Source organism: Fusarium keratoplasticum, chromosome 6 (assembly GCF_025433545.1).
Source record: "Fusarium keratoplasticum isolate Fu6.1 chromosome 6, whole genome shotgun sequence".
Taxonomy (NCBI): Eukaryota; Fungi; Ascomycota; class Sordariomycetes; order Hypocreales; family Nectriaceae; genus Fusarium; species Fusarium keratoplasticum.
In genome coordinates, this window is record NC_070534.1 from 466122 (window position 1) to 480254 (window position 14133).

General features: G+C 50.2%; 4 protein-coding genes and 1 pseudogene across 5 annotated transcripts, besides 1 other annotated feature; 3 read left to right on the forward strand and 2 right to left on the reverse strand.

Moving 5' to 3' along the window:
• Nucleotides 1-112: 112 nt before the first annotated feature.
• On the reverse strand, nucleotides 113-2078 carry NCS57_00811600 (uncharacterized protein; the record flags this gene model as incomplete). Its single annotated transcript, XM_053057944.1, has 5 exons — nucleotides 113-291; nucleotides 349-920; nucleotides 971-1170; nucleotides 1223-1503; nucleotides 1553-2078. 5 exons carry the CDS (start codon nucleotides 2076-2078, stop codon nucleotides 113-115), a joined length of 1758 nt encoding a protein of 585 aa, XP_052911775.1.
• Nucleotides 2079-3033: 955 nt separating this feature from the next.
• Nucleotides 3034-3759, forward strand: NCS57_00811700 (uncharacterized protein; the record flags this gene model as incomplete). Its single annotated transcript, XM_053057945.1, has 1 exon — nucleotides 3034-3759. The coding sequence occupies one exon, from the start codon at nucleotides 3034-3036 to the stop codon at nucleotides 3757-3759; it is 726 nt and encodes a 241-aa protein (XP_052911776.1).
• Nucleotides 3760-3999: 240 nt separating this feature from the next.
• Nucleotides 4000-4725, reverse strand: NCS57_00811800 (Protein kinase domain-containing protein; the record flags this gene model as incomplete). Its single annotated transcript, XM_053057946.1, has 2 exons — nucleotides 4000-4428; nucleotides 4504-4725. The coding sequence occupies 2 exons, from the start codon at nucleotides 4723-4725 to the stop codon at nucleotides 4000-4002; spliced, it is 651 nt and encodes a 216-aa protein (XP_052911777.1).
• An 821-nt stretch (nucleotides 4726-5546) lies between these two features.
• Nucleotides 5547-9142, forward strand: NCS57_00811900 (annotated as a pseudogene). Its single transcript has 4 exons — nucleotides 5547-7940; nucleotides 8002-8110; nucleotides 8171-8791; nucleotides 8847-9142.
• Nucleotides 5547-9142: a sequence feature.
• A 3187-nt stretch (nucleotides 9143-12329) lies between these two features.
• NCS57_00812000 (MARVEL domain-containing protein) lies at nucleotides 12330-13152 on the forward strand (the record flags this gene model as incomplete). Its single annotated transcript, XM_053057947.1, has 4 exons — nucleotides 12330-12614; nucleotides 12669-12854; nucleotides 12909-12988; nucleotides 13056-13152. The coding sequence occupies 4 exons, from the start codon at nucleotides 12330-12332 to the stop codon at nucleotides 13150-13152; spliced, it is 648 nt and encodes a 215-aa protein (XP_052911778.1).
• Nucleotides 13153-14133: the final 981 nt, after the last annotated feature.

Consider the following 14133-nt stretch of genomic DNA (forward strand, 5'->3'; position numbering starts at 1 on the left):
CAATTTTAGCCTCTTTGGCCGTTGTAATTTGGCCTCAGCCAGACAAGCCATATACAGAAGGCGAATGGGTGAGAGCCGTGCCTATGGAGTATTGGGGGATAATATAAAGATTTTAGTTGTGATCTCCTGCATCAGGAGGCCCGACGTAGTTCTCGTAACCCCAAACCCAGTACCAGATGCCCGAAATCGCAGTTGCCGCGACGAAGACAACAGGGGCATAGTTGACAGTGGTTTGGTCCACGGGAAGCATCGAGGGCATGCAAAAGAGAGGGAGTGCAAGCATGGACCAGGCTAGAAGATTAGATGAGTCGGTGAACTTTTGGGAGCTGGGAACGGATAGGCACATACCGATGGCAACAACGTTGGTAAAAATTCCAAACTTCCCAAGGTAAAATGAACCCTTCTTCACCTGCTTTCGACCGGTAAATAAGCTGATACCGATAGGCGTAGCATAAGCTGCTGTTAAACAAATGACGCCCACACCTCCGAAGGCGTTGAAGGCGGCAGAGGATCCGAAGTAGATAAAGCCAAGTAGAATTTCGCAGACCATGGCCAACATCATCGCGTTCAGGGGGAGATCGAGACTCTTGTTAACCTTGGACCACCAAACCGCGCCTGGGATACCGCCATCGCGGGCAAAGGACCACACGCAGCGAGATGTTGCTGTCGTACAACTAATGCCGCACAAAACAGACAAGACCATGAGTGGGAAGAGCAAACCGAAGGCACCGCCTGAAGACCCTACAGCCGTTTTGATGATGTAGGGAACAGGTTGTGGAAGAGCAAGTAGTTCGCTAATGTCTGGCATAACGAAGACAAGGGGGATCAAGAAAAGCAGCCCTGCACAGAGGTTGATAACAATGGTAGCGACCATGGCCTTGGGTACTTGTGTTTCTGGCTTGCGAACTTCTTCGCACATCCTACAAGCCACGATTAGCTAAATATCAGAAAGCAATGGGACTGCACCCACGAAATGATCATGCCGGTTGACGAGGTGGCATAGGCGGCATGAAGAAGGCCAACACAAAATGACCATCCATCTGGCCAACCTGAGTTGTTTTCAAAGTGGGTAAAGACCCAGCTAGGATCGCGGCGACCATTCTTGGACAGGGCGAGGATAGTAGAGACTATGGCAATCACACCAGCAAAGGTCCAGAAGATGGCTGCGGTCTGCTGAGTGTCAGCTGTGCCTGCCAGGCAGTTGTAGGAGAGTACGGCCTACGTCGAGAATGGGAAGCCATCGGTTACCGAGGGCAGAAACTGCGTTGCACAGCAGAGTTATGCCGATGAAAAGGAGGATCGTCTTGTATGGTTCGTCTCCGAACACAGGCTCACCAGCCTTAGTCTCGAAGACGTTGATGCAGGAAATAATAAAGGTTGTGCTGCCAAAGGTGACAGAGAGCGTGATGGTGATGTTACCGACGACATAGAGCCAGCCGCAGATCCAGCTAGCGACGCGACGCCACCTTGCAGGAGTAATGATGAAAGCTTGGTAGTAGACCCCTAGGAGAGATATAAGATTGAGACACCAGAAACAATGATCACGACATACCTCCTGCAGTAGGATACACACTAGTGATCTCGCCAAGAGATGCAGCAACGCACAAGATAATCAGAGACACTGCAAGCCACCCCCAGATAATGTTGACAGGTCCTCCTCCAATGATTGGATAGGTTACCGTCGTGGACAAGCCCCATGGGATCGAAGCCAGCACAAACGACATGAACGCCACCTGCAGGGTGGATCGGTTCCTGTTCAGCTCTGGCTTGTACCCAAGATTGGCTAGAAGATCATCGGCTGTATTCTCCTCCGTCATGTCTGGTGGAAATGCCGCCTTTTGTTCCTTTTCGCTCGTTTCGGAAGTCATGATGCAAGTCGTGTTCTCCTTCGGGCTGTCTGGTCGATGGTTCTGGGTCTGAGTTGGATGACCAATGCAGGAAGTTGAAGAACCTGCATAAGCCCCTAGCTTGGTGTTAAATAAAGAAGAAAGGTCCCTCGTGTCGGGGCGTGAGAGTAACGAAAACGGGAGACAGGCAGGTGATGTGTAAAGATGAAGGAGGAGATCGGGGTCGGTCATTGCATGTCCGAGTGAAAACTCTTTAGATACCGGAAGGCCAGCCGACCGTGACGTAAGAAGAACCCATGGATCTCATGTTTCATTGAGGACTATCTACTGCTCCTTGGAGGGTTGGCAGAGGAGAAGTTGAGCATCTTGGGAGGAGTCGGTATAAGATACTATAATGGGAGTAGTGGCAGCCAAGACCCCACAGAGCAGGGCATTCAGCGCTAACCTAATACAGTAATTCCAAAGAACGGCCGGGGTCAATTGCCTTTCTCGTCCTCTTGAGAGTGATCATTGGGCAGACCACGTAGTTCGGGATGGCTTGCCGTCAACGGCTAGAAGACAGGTCTAAGAAGGCACTGCATTTCAACGTCTATTCTCTGCCCCTGATGGGGTGGTTCCAGAAACTAGGCGCTTCGAGAAGATATTCGGACATTGGAGACTCCGCAAAGATCCATCTTGGGGGATTTCTCAAAGATCTAGAGCTTATTGGCTGATGGTAATATAGTAGATCTCACCCGGACCAGCCCAGGGCACTCTATCGAGAGCTCGAGTGCCTGACCACTAAGCCAGTGAAAGAACGGCGGAGACTACTTGAAAGTTGGCATATCCGTCTCTATACTGGAATTTGACGGTCTTAAAAGAGCAACCGTTTTAGCCCAAGCTTGATTTGTAACAAATTTTCTCATCGGCGACTGATGTAGGCAAAGTGTCCGAACCTGACGAATGTCCCCGATATTCACCTCGGAGAGAAACCAGGATCGTGAATAATTCGCCTTGTCTCCACACTTCGGGGACCATAGAAAGAAGTATCCGTTAATCCCCATTAACCAACAAGGTTCCGTCGAGTTAAGAGATATAAAGGACACATTGAAAGAAAGGGAGTAGGAAATGTTTTGGACAACACAGCCAGCAGCCGAATCAATACACACATAGCACATACATCACAAAGCACAGAACCACCACCATCATGACCGCACCTCTTGAACTGTTTGTTCTCCCCTGGGGAGTTTATCCTCGCCGAATTCTCCTCTACCTTTCTGAGAAAGGCATCCTCTCGTCGCCACTCATCAAAATCACCCCCGTAACCATCACCCAGCAAGGCATGTCCACCCCCGAAGGGAAGCCTCCGGGAACTGTCCCCATGCTTAAACTCCCCGACGGAACATTCATCAAGCAATCCGTCGCTATTCTCGAGTATTTCGAGGATATTTGCGCCGACCCTCAGAATGACTGGCAGAAAGAACTAGCCAAGGGGGCAAAGTCCAGCATGCGCGGAGAGACACCTGAACAAAAGGCGCGGATCCGCGACATGCTTTGTCTTTCAGATGAAGCATGCAGTCAGTTTGGATTCGCTTGCCATAAGGGAACGGCGCTTTTTACCGCGATGGAAACCACCAATGCTCTGGCGGCCAAATTGTCCCTCGAGTATTGCAAGAAGAACCTGAGACTCTTGAGCGACTACTACGAGGGGGATTCTCTGGAGGATGGCCGACAAGCCACCATCGCAGATTGCGTCTTGTACTCGATGTTGCACTTTGCAAAGGATCTATACGGCCTTCATTTGGTGGATGATTTGCCCAATCTGCAACGGTTCTATGGAGCGTTTGAAAAGAGGGAGAGTGCTCAGGTCAAGGAAGATCACTTCCCTCGGGATGTTAAAGCGCTGGCATGCCAATGGCTTCCTGTTGAGTAAACGATGATTTGGGGGAGAGGCATCTCGGCCACGCCAATGGTATCACTTCTGGAATGTATGGTTTACATCACTTGGAAGACAATTTAGTTTCGAATACATATGAGAAAATAAAAACAATCCCCCAGTCATACTGTGAAGATCTCTGCTTCAGTGTCCCCGACTTCTGTTTAAATTCCAGGCCCATCACCATTGCTTAACTGGCTCGCAACCACTGATAATCCATGCCCATGCGAACTCATATTAGATGGATGCCTGGATGTTCCGCAGGTCCCTCAAAGCCGTATCGACAAAGTTCATAGCCACCTTGATCCTATCAGCCTCATCATTGATCACGTACTCATTCGGCTCTTCATCCAAATCCTGCCCCTTGCGGTCTAGACACGTCAAGAACTCGCACACAACGCGGGTCATCTTTGTCACCGCTTCAGCAGGGATCAGACTTTCGCTCATGGAAAGAAGGATGGCTTTGTTCTTTTTTGGAAACTTGGTGTAGTAGTCCCCAGGGTCGGCCTCCTTTGGTGGAAAGCCAAGCCGTGTGAAGGTCTCGACAAACGCGGGGGAGACGAATGGAGGAGAAGGTCGCAATACTATCCCACCGTAGTATTTGCATGCAGACGCCCAAGCTGTAGACGTCGTGTGCCTTGAGTACTCGCGATCTGCCGTTGGGAACTAACGTTCTAGATGCTAGTAGGTCTTGCCCTAAAACGTGACGTCTCCTGTTAGACGTGTCACTCCCTGTTCTACCTCTCGGTCGTACTGCCATCCACATAGACTCAGAGCAGGTATGTTTTCTCCAGGTTTCGCTGTTGGTGGCTGAACCGCCTCAAGCGGGCGGATGAGGATGTTTTCAGATCGGGTGTTCTTGCGCACCAAGCCAAGGAGTTGCGTCTGGAGAACAGCAGCGGCAAGCTTATAGCAAAGATGGACTCGGAAGTTTAGGGACGGTTTGGATGAGTACTTCTCCATGAGTGTTAACAAAGTCGTTGTCAGGGGTGATGTTAGATCCGTTCATTTACAATAAAAGAGCACCAGTTAGGCGCTTCTCAAAACAATAGACAATGAAAGAAATGAACGAGGGAGACCAGGAGGATGATTCGATAAAATTCTATACCAGACCTGACTACTAATTAATGCCAAAAACCACCACCGTTTGCAGCGTGGAGCTACCAGGTAGTTACATCACTACCTACCTGCAGGCTGCAGGCTACACCACTCAGCGGGAGGAACGAACCAACCAACAACTAAACCTCCAAATCTGCCCAATTTTGCACGTTGGTGCCCAACCAACCGATACTCTGGACAGACCTGAGAGGTTCAGTCGGGTCTGACTCAAACTCCTCACCCGCGAGACTCCAGAGCATCTCCCGAGTCTTGACTCTCCGGCGCTCAGCCGAACCATCGCAACAAGACAACGAGATGGATCATTTAGATCATCTCGCCTTCGGGTCCGAGGAGGAATCTCCTTGGGGCATATCCAGCGAGCCAGCAACACCTGCAACGTACCAGCCTTCACCAGAACGCCACAGCAACGAAGGCAGGTCTTCAGGGCATCCGGGGGAGCCTGAGGAGCCTCTATCGACGATAGAAGATGAAGCAGTCTGTAACGAGTGTGAAGAGAATCCCCCCGACTGGTATTGTACAAAGTGCGGGGGGCTTTGTGACACTTGCGACACGGACCGCCTGCCACACAAGCGACAGAATACAAAGCATAAGAGAACTCCTCTCAGTGATGGGCAGTAGGAAGCTGGAGATGTACACAGAAGGGATTCACAGCTAACCTATGTAGTAAATTAATCAAGAGCGCCTTATACTCCCATCTCTCCGAAGACGCTCGGAAGGAGTTGCACCAGAACGACCACGACACTTTGTGGTTCTCCATTGGCGGCCGACCTGGCTCACTCGAGTTCGAGGAGTTTCCACGCTTCAGCATCGTCCTCGCCGAGCACCACAAGCAGTTTGCACTGAAAGCTTCGTCGTTTCCTCGGCTGGTATCCTTTACTGGCAAATCCGGGGTAGGGAAGAGCGCTATCATCCGACTGCTCCTCGAACACGTGTGGGATGATACTACCCGACGCAAAGCGAAAGCACGAGGCATAGCCACAGTGGCGCCTGTCGTAGGACAGCGCAATTACTCCGTCCCAACCTCGGCCGATGTCCATCTCTACCGCGACGCAATGCTCGATGATACCGAAGCGGAAAGACCATTGCTATATGCGGACTGCGAGGGCTTCGACGGTGGGAGCCAGAGCCCCACGGCGCACGTCTATTCGCCAACTTCAGCCGCCAAGGTCAGTAGACTCACCGAGGGACTTGCCGAGATCAATAGATGGGCGAGAATGGGCTTTAGCTACCTCCAGTCTGGGTTCAAGAGACCCCTGGCGTTTGACGGTCAACGCGAGCATGCCGTGATAAAACTCTTCCCGAAGCTTCTTTACAACTCCTCAGACGTTGTCGTCAATGTCATGCTCAGCCAGGCAGCTCGTCAGATGGAGGTCGACTTGGAAAAGGTTCTGGAATGGGCCGAAGAGTCTCATGCGGCTGCCACGTGCCGGATTAGCCTGCCTCATCTGATCATCGTGCTGAACCAATCTGACGATGACTCCGAATGGGATCCCGCCAAGACCACACAGGATATATTCGACCAACAGAAAAATATTCTAACGCAAAACGACCGTGTGAAAGCGCTGATAGCCAGGTTCCACAAGTCAGGAATTCAGATCAGCAGCCTCCATGATCTTCTCCTGACGTCGTACTCGTCAGTTCGTTTCATCCGTCTTCCACGAGGACAACCATCTCCACGGCTGATTGAGCAGCTGCAGAAGCTGCACGGGATGATCTGCGAAGCCAGCGAGGAGTCACAAAGAGAGAAGGATGATAGAAAGATGCGTCTCTCGGCCCCAGATATGGACGAATTCTTCAGGCTCGCTTTCGACCACTACTCAAACCAGGTCAGGGAGCCGTTCGACTTCCTCGGGAGGATCATGACCCTACACCCGCCGTCTGATAAGCTCGTTGCGAGCTTGTCGCTGCTGATGATTGAAACTTTCAAGGTTTTGGGTGTCCAAGACGAAAGCCCCGACATAGATGTCAGGTTCTGCGACATCCTGGCGCCGCTCGTCTGCTCGATTGTGGTCCTCGATGCGGCGCGGGCATTTAACACTCTTCCAGGCAGCCTGGTAGACATATTCAGCGGCGAGGGCAACCAATCCGCTGGGAACACATGGAACATGGCGAAACATTCCTACAAGGCCCGAATCAGTCAGGCCTTTGACCAATTCGCCTGCATCACACTGCAGTGCCAATTCGTACATCCCGAGACCAACACACAATGCGTGAACAAGCGATGGGCTCATCTCTGTCACCAGAACAGCCAAGGTGACAAGATCGGCCTAGGTTCGCACGAATCGGAGCTTCTCGATAAGCTCATCGTCACATGGGAGAACGAGCTTGTGGAAACATTGAACAATCTGGACCAAAAGGTGGATGAAGTTATCACAGCCACCGGGAGCGAGCACAGTCCGAAAGCGAGGCTCGGCGCCGCTTGGCTTATTCACAAGGCAGCTATGGAGAATCTTTACAGGTCTATTCCTAGCCTGAAGATGTTCGACCTCGTCACATGCGCCTGGTGTTTCAGCAACGTCCCTTCGGAGCAGCTGACCTGTGGACACGGAATCTGCAGTGCCTGCCTAGCCGTCGTTGGCGGGCGAGACTCGAGCGTGGATCACAGGTTGATAGTGGTTCATTCTTGCGGCCTACATCACCTACCCCATACCTTTGAGCCACCGGCCGAGTTCCTCGATCTTCCCGATCATGTCGGTCGCCGCATCCTTTCCCTGGACGGGGGTGGCGTACGCAGCTTCGTCGGGATCAGGATCCTTTCCGCCATCGAGGAAGAGCTGGGCTGTGAGGTCCCAGTTCGGCGCTTCTTCGATTTGATAGGGGGCACCAGCAGCGGCGGACTGCTCGCCATGGGGCTAGGCATGGGCAGCTGGGGCCTAGAGGAGGCAGAGACCCGTCTAAGGGACTTACTGACCAAGGGCTTCACCAACCATAGTGAGTGGACTGTTACGAATCTCTGGGAATGGTGGAGAACCAGTAGCCTCTACAGCCCGGAGGCGTTCGATGCGGCTGTGAAAGCAGCGTATGGGGATCTCAGCAACCAGCGGATGATTACAAGCAGAGTAAGTAGTAGCTCAGAGGCTCTCGTCAGGGAGATGTCAGGACTGACGTAGACGATCGTAGCAGGCACACGGATCATCAGAGATGTCGACGAGGGTGTTTGTCACAGCGACCATAGGCAACGATGGACAGACAACCATTATAGCAAACTACGTGCCATCAGGAGAGGAAGGTTAGTCTGGTCATGCCAAATACGCCAACATTGATCATGCTGACTTGAGATTTTATCTAGAGGAACAATACGGCTCTGTACGGTACGCGCATGAAGTAATATCAGAGGTCGGCCGAGACTTCACAGTCCGAGAGGCAGCAAGGGCGACGTGCGCAACTCCGTCTTATTTTGCTCCTTTGCATCGGCGACGTGTCGAATACTGGGATGGTGGTGTGTCCTTGAATAACCCTGCGCCAGTCGCTGTCTCTGAAAGGCAACGTATCTGGCCAACGAAAGAGAAAACTTACCCAGATCTTCTGCTCTCAGTAGGCAACGGTTGGAGCCCAGGAGCGGCTTCCAGGAAGACCTGGTTACCAAGTGGCAAGATCCCGGACCTCCATAACCACCTCCGTGAGAACATGGACTCAGGCGACAAGTGGGATAAAAGCCTGGGCGTTTCAGGGATGCAACCCAAATGGTATACGCGGCTGAATCCAGAGGTATCGAAAGCCCTACCTACGCAAGATCACATGGAAGCCCTGGAAAATGGCTCCATCGAGATGATCGCATCCAATTACCTACGGGAGCCGAGCACCAAGGACCGCATCGCCGAGGTTTGCCGCGTTCTAGTAGCGACCTCATTCTACTTCGAACCTGCTCAACGGCCTCGCCAGGACGAAGACGGCAATTTCGTCATTCAAGGTAAGCAGGCAAAGAAACCCAAGTAGAAGGCATGTCCTGACGATATACCAAACAGGGGAAATTTTGTGCCGGTTTCCAAACGGCTCAGACACGGTCAAGGGCCTGGGCCGGGTTATCCGGAAGCTGCGCAACCCTCGCATCGAGCTCATCAGCCCAAGACTCGATCGCTGGTCTATCGATGATGCCGTCATCTCCCGCATGGAGAGCCACGGGGTCTACAGGCTACCTATCGAGATCGAGGCGCCTGGTTCGGCCATGGAGATCAACTTTGCGTTAGACGATGATAGCTACAAGGCTGAGCCTATCAGTGCTTGCCCTTTTTCTCTAGATAGGCTGTTTGAGAGGACGTGATGGCTGCTCTTTGAGCTCTGAGGGAAACCATGACGCAGTAAATATATAGGTTATTTTACTTATATTATTTTATCTTGTTCCCATCGTATCCCTTGACTGCCTAAGGACCGTGCCCTACTTTGACTATATAATGACCTCACTATAAGAAGGAGGCACCTTTTTAAAGTTCTTGGCCGCTAATGTGCTAGCAGTAGCTATGAGAAAATACAAGGAAACTAGGTTTAAAACCCTGTATATGTAAACCACTTAGAGAGGGACTTAATATAGCTTCTCTTTCGTTTCCAACCTCCCTAGCGAAGAGGGCGTCAAAGCGGTCATCTATGCCGACTCACGTGTCGCTTGATTTTCGTCTCAGGATACCGATTAACTCGGAGACGAAACTCAAGCAGACTGGAATCCATTTCCATTTCCAGAGCTAAGCTCATGCCGCTCTGAGGCGAGTTGGTGCTGAGCTCGGACTGAGGAGGGCTGAGTTTAGGCTGAGCTTGGGATGAGGTGCCTGCGTGAGCCCACTTTTGGGTTCTATGCGCCTGTGAGGCCCTAGATCTGGGATAACGCACTGTTTTCGGCCCCGTGAGAACCCTTATTATAGGCTATTGGCCTTATATAAAGCCTACGCAACTCAGTTCAGTTCTGTAAACTGCTTATGCTAATGTTATGAGATGTAAACCCCTGGCTTGATCTAAAGAAGATTAAAGACTCCAAAGAACCTTTCCTTCCAAATATCTTCTATCCAGGCTCTAATGATATAGCCACTTTCATAGATTACCCTTCTGCCCTAGACCATATTACCGATATGCCAGGAGAAAACCCAGTTCATGCGTCAGCAAATATGCATAGGTCTAAGTTGTAGAAGAAAAGTTCAAGCTCTCAGCCCCAAGCGGCTCATATATCAGGGTCGAAAGGATCAGCGAACGACTCAATACTTCTGCACCAATCTTTCGGGTCTTGGAGGTGCGGGCTCTCTCACTAGGAGTGGCAAAATCACCCTATGCAATGCCTAGAGAGTTACTCGCTGCAGCGGCCTTCACTGATGCGGCCCGCGGCGCTGACAGCTACGAATACCTTCCAGACAACCCATCGATGCTGATCGTGGAGACCTACACTATCCTCATCGTCGCAAACGCACTTGCCATCGCTATGGCCTGCAAGGCCATCTTGCATGCGATGACGTTGACCGCCACGACAAGGGCATACTCTTGATGAATGAATTGTGGTAAGTTCTGACGTACTCGGCCACTTTAAGTGCATTAGTCCAATTACGGCATTCTAACGCGTAATGCATTATTAAAGATCTGAACTTGTAACCTACCGCCTCCCTCTTTACCTCTCCTTGACTTTGTTGTCTGCCACTCAGTCAACTGCCAGCATGACTCGCACTCATTCATCTGTTTTCATAGTATGAACAATTTATTAAGCCAGGGTCTGGCAAGTCTAAAATCTCGGGCCACCCTAGATCTTTTACTTGTTCAGGTGTAGACTGGTTGGCTGGCTGGAATACTGGCATGAAGGGGGGTTAGGTTAGGAAACACGTAGTGTAAATTGAATCTATTCCTGTGCACTTTCCTAATAGTTAATATTTTAAACTGCTTCGGCAGCCATATATGACCCCGTTTGGTCTGAATCACGGAGATACTAGACCGTAAAAGCCGTGAGACTAGAAGGTCTGAAGGCTGGAATGGGAAAACGCATGCTTTATATATTAAGGCTTTAAATCTCTCTCCCACCCCGAACTTTCATTCCAAGTTAAATCCCCTAAACTTAGTAAAATAAGTTTATAAGGATTCTAATGTTTATCTATTTAGCGTACTTTCAAAGTAGAAATATCTATCTACTGAAGCAGCAAGTCATACTAGCTAGAAGAACCCCTTGACAACACAATCGTTATTACGTCAGGTCGGACAAGAAACAATTCCGAAAACCGGCCGACCCTGACGTACAGGAGCTGATTAACTCTGTTAGTCAGCACGGGGATGACCCTTGAAAACGTCTTCACTCACTCCGAGGTTGAGGAGGCAACTCGGGAGCTACGTCGACTGGCCAACGGGCCGGATGCTGCTGGCCCTGCTAGTACTGGTGGTCGTAATAATCCGAAGGCTTCTGTACATGACGCATTCACTCTTTGCTTAACAAGTCGGGTGTGTTGGTAAATTCGCCATGCACCCCAAGGTTATGACCCTCAATGACTCCATTGGCCGGGGTCACTGCTTAGGCGCCGAATACGTATTCGATCGGGATACGCGGCCTGGCTCTCCAGATCGATGGGACTGATGGAGTCGGATACGTGCCAAAGCCTAGAGGCGCTTCTCATGCCTTCCGTACCGCGCGGGATGCAAGCGCATGGCAGGCTGCCCTTTGGGATGCCCGCGGACGGCCGAGTGGCGCCGAACATGGTCAAATCGTTTTTATCAGAGCTCTTCCACTTGGAAGCTTACTCTTTGCCGACAACATCATGCAGCATCACGCAGCATCACGCACCCGTGTTTTATGCGTTAAACCAGCAAAGTCGGAGAGCAGGATTCCACCTTTTAGCCGAAAGTCACAAGTCATGGGATCCCATGAAATAAGGATAAAATAAAGAGAGGAGCTAAAGTTGAACTCTAAGCGCACAAGGGGGGGGAGGGGTCATGGATAAAGTTAATGCTGTTGGGATGAAACCTTGGCCGTGCAACTAGAAGGTTTGTTAGGTTGATGTGCTACACAGCAATGGGATGATTGAGAATGCCTAAATCGTTTGAAGAATACCGTGTCCTTTTTCTTGGTGTGATCCTCTGATATATCATCTATGGGCATGAGGAGAGGTGAAAGAAAATGATTGCGGTTTTGATGTTGGCACGTTTAGCCACACTCTTAACGGCTTTATCCATGCAATTTCATGGCTTGCCGCTGTCACCCTCCTTGGCCAGTAGAGCACTAGACAAGCTTTCGTGACGCCTCTGAATGACAATGACGTTGCAGGAAAGCTAAACTGGCGCGACATGTTCTTAATCGGCCTAGCGGCAATATCCGATTACTCAACGCTATGGGGGGAGTTACCTGCTGACAGTCTATATATATCGGGCATCCGTATTGAAACGCATGCCGGCCTCGCCCTCGCTCGAGTGGAAAAAATCCCCAGTATCAACCAAGTCACAAGTCTTTTTACTACTCACCACCGACTGCCAGGGAGCTTTATTTTCTACCCAACATGGCGCACAGTGGTGCTGCACATAAGACCGCCTCGGTGATTCTGCGATTTCTAGAGCTTTCCTCTGCCGTGATCGTCCTTGGCATCCTCTCCCGATTTGCATACATGATCAGTATTGCCGGGGTTCATTTAGATGGAGATATTGTCTATGCCATGGTCGTTGCAGGCATAGGTATTATCTATTCTATTGTCTTCTGCCCACCTTTTGATTCTCTATTTTTAAGCTTTCCATTCGACTTCGTTCTCTTTATTATGTGGATAGTGGCAGCTGGCTTGCTTCAGACGGTGAGAACCCCTTCTGCTATCTTCTGGATAAGAACTAAATGCGTGGAACGATAGCAAACAAAAACCCATACCTGCTCAGCAAACTGGTATTATGACTACTGGGGTTACTACTGGGGCCGCTATTGGACCGTGGGACCGGTTGGTAGAGTCACTATCAACGGGGCTGGATGTGCGCAGTGGCGGACGGTTCTCGCCTTTTCATTCATCGCTTGGTTTCTTCACTTAACCAGCGGTATTCTTGTAAGACACCGATATCCCTTGTGAATCAATGACCGGAAGCTAATTAGTGAACAGGGTATATACGTCTTCCATAACTATATCCGAGTCAAGGACACGGTGGCATCTGCCAGGCAGCAGATGAGAAAAATGTCGTAGTAAGTGAATTCAAGACCTAGAAATATTGTAATACATACTAAACCTTTGCGTTTTCCAACTGTCCAGCAGCAGCTATCCTCCGAGTGGCCGTAATAGGGATTCTACCGCTGTGGAAGCCGGCCAAGAAGGTGTCAATCCTATACAGCCTCAGCCGCAAGTGTAATCAATGGATGCCCGCTGTGTCGATCTCCCTATTGATAACTAGTTTGCCAAACTGCTTTCTTATGTCTTGTTTAGCTCGACTTGTAATAGGTAGTAATCTCTTTGAGGTAATAATATTTGTTTTACAAAGGCCTCTTTTCCCTTTCAAAAGGACCGATATACTTCTGCTATATTTATACGATATTACTGTATTATATATAGGTATCAAGCGAATAGAGTAAAGCTTCCCGCAGGCTGACTCTCCCAAATAATCCTGCGGATAATAATAGGGCCATATTCTTTAGCCTCGGCTTTTTCTCTCTCCCCAGTACCAGCCCCATCTCTCGTAGCTTCCCTTCCATTATCGAGTACATCAGGAAACACATTATCCCCGTCTACATCTAGTAGAAACATAGCCTACTTGAGATTGCCCCATTACCACCAAAGAGGAGATCTAGGTTGGCGAGATATGGGAGGCACAAGGTGAAGAACTAGGACCTCGGCGAGTTAACTTGCGAACGTCGTGTTTCTCCCAAATGGCCTGCAACACGGTTCGCCAGCCACTTTCAACGGGAATTCCCAGCTAGCGCAGATAACGCCATTTTAGCACAAAACGAGACGTTCAAGCCTTCGTAGTTGTCCTTATGGAAAAGTCATTCGCGGGATATAGATGCTTACAGGAACCTCTCGAGGATGGGTTTCATCGCTCGTTCTTTTTGCTCATGTCTCAACCATGCCTATTAAGATGAAAGAAGGAACCATATAGGACATCACATCAATTTCACCGTGGCGTTAGTAAACATAATCCAGTTTGGGGACTGGGCCCGTGCCAAGCCACGGAACGAGGGTAAAATTCTTGGAGCCAGGTTTGGCACAAAAGCAGGAGCAGGCCCCGTTCCCGCCATAAATATTTAAGCAGAATCTAAGCAAATTAGTGACCCGGCCCAGTATTAACCGATACTGCATCAATACACGGAGTACATTAGCCATTTCGTAAAGCGGA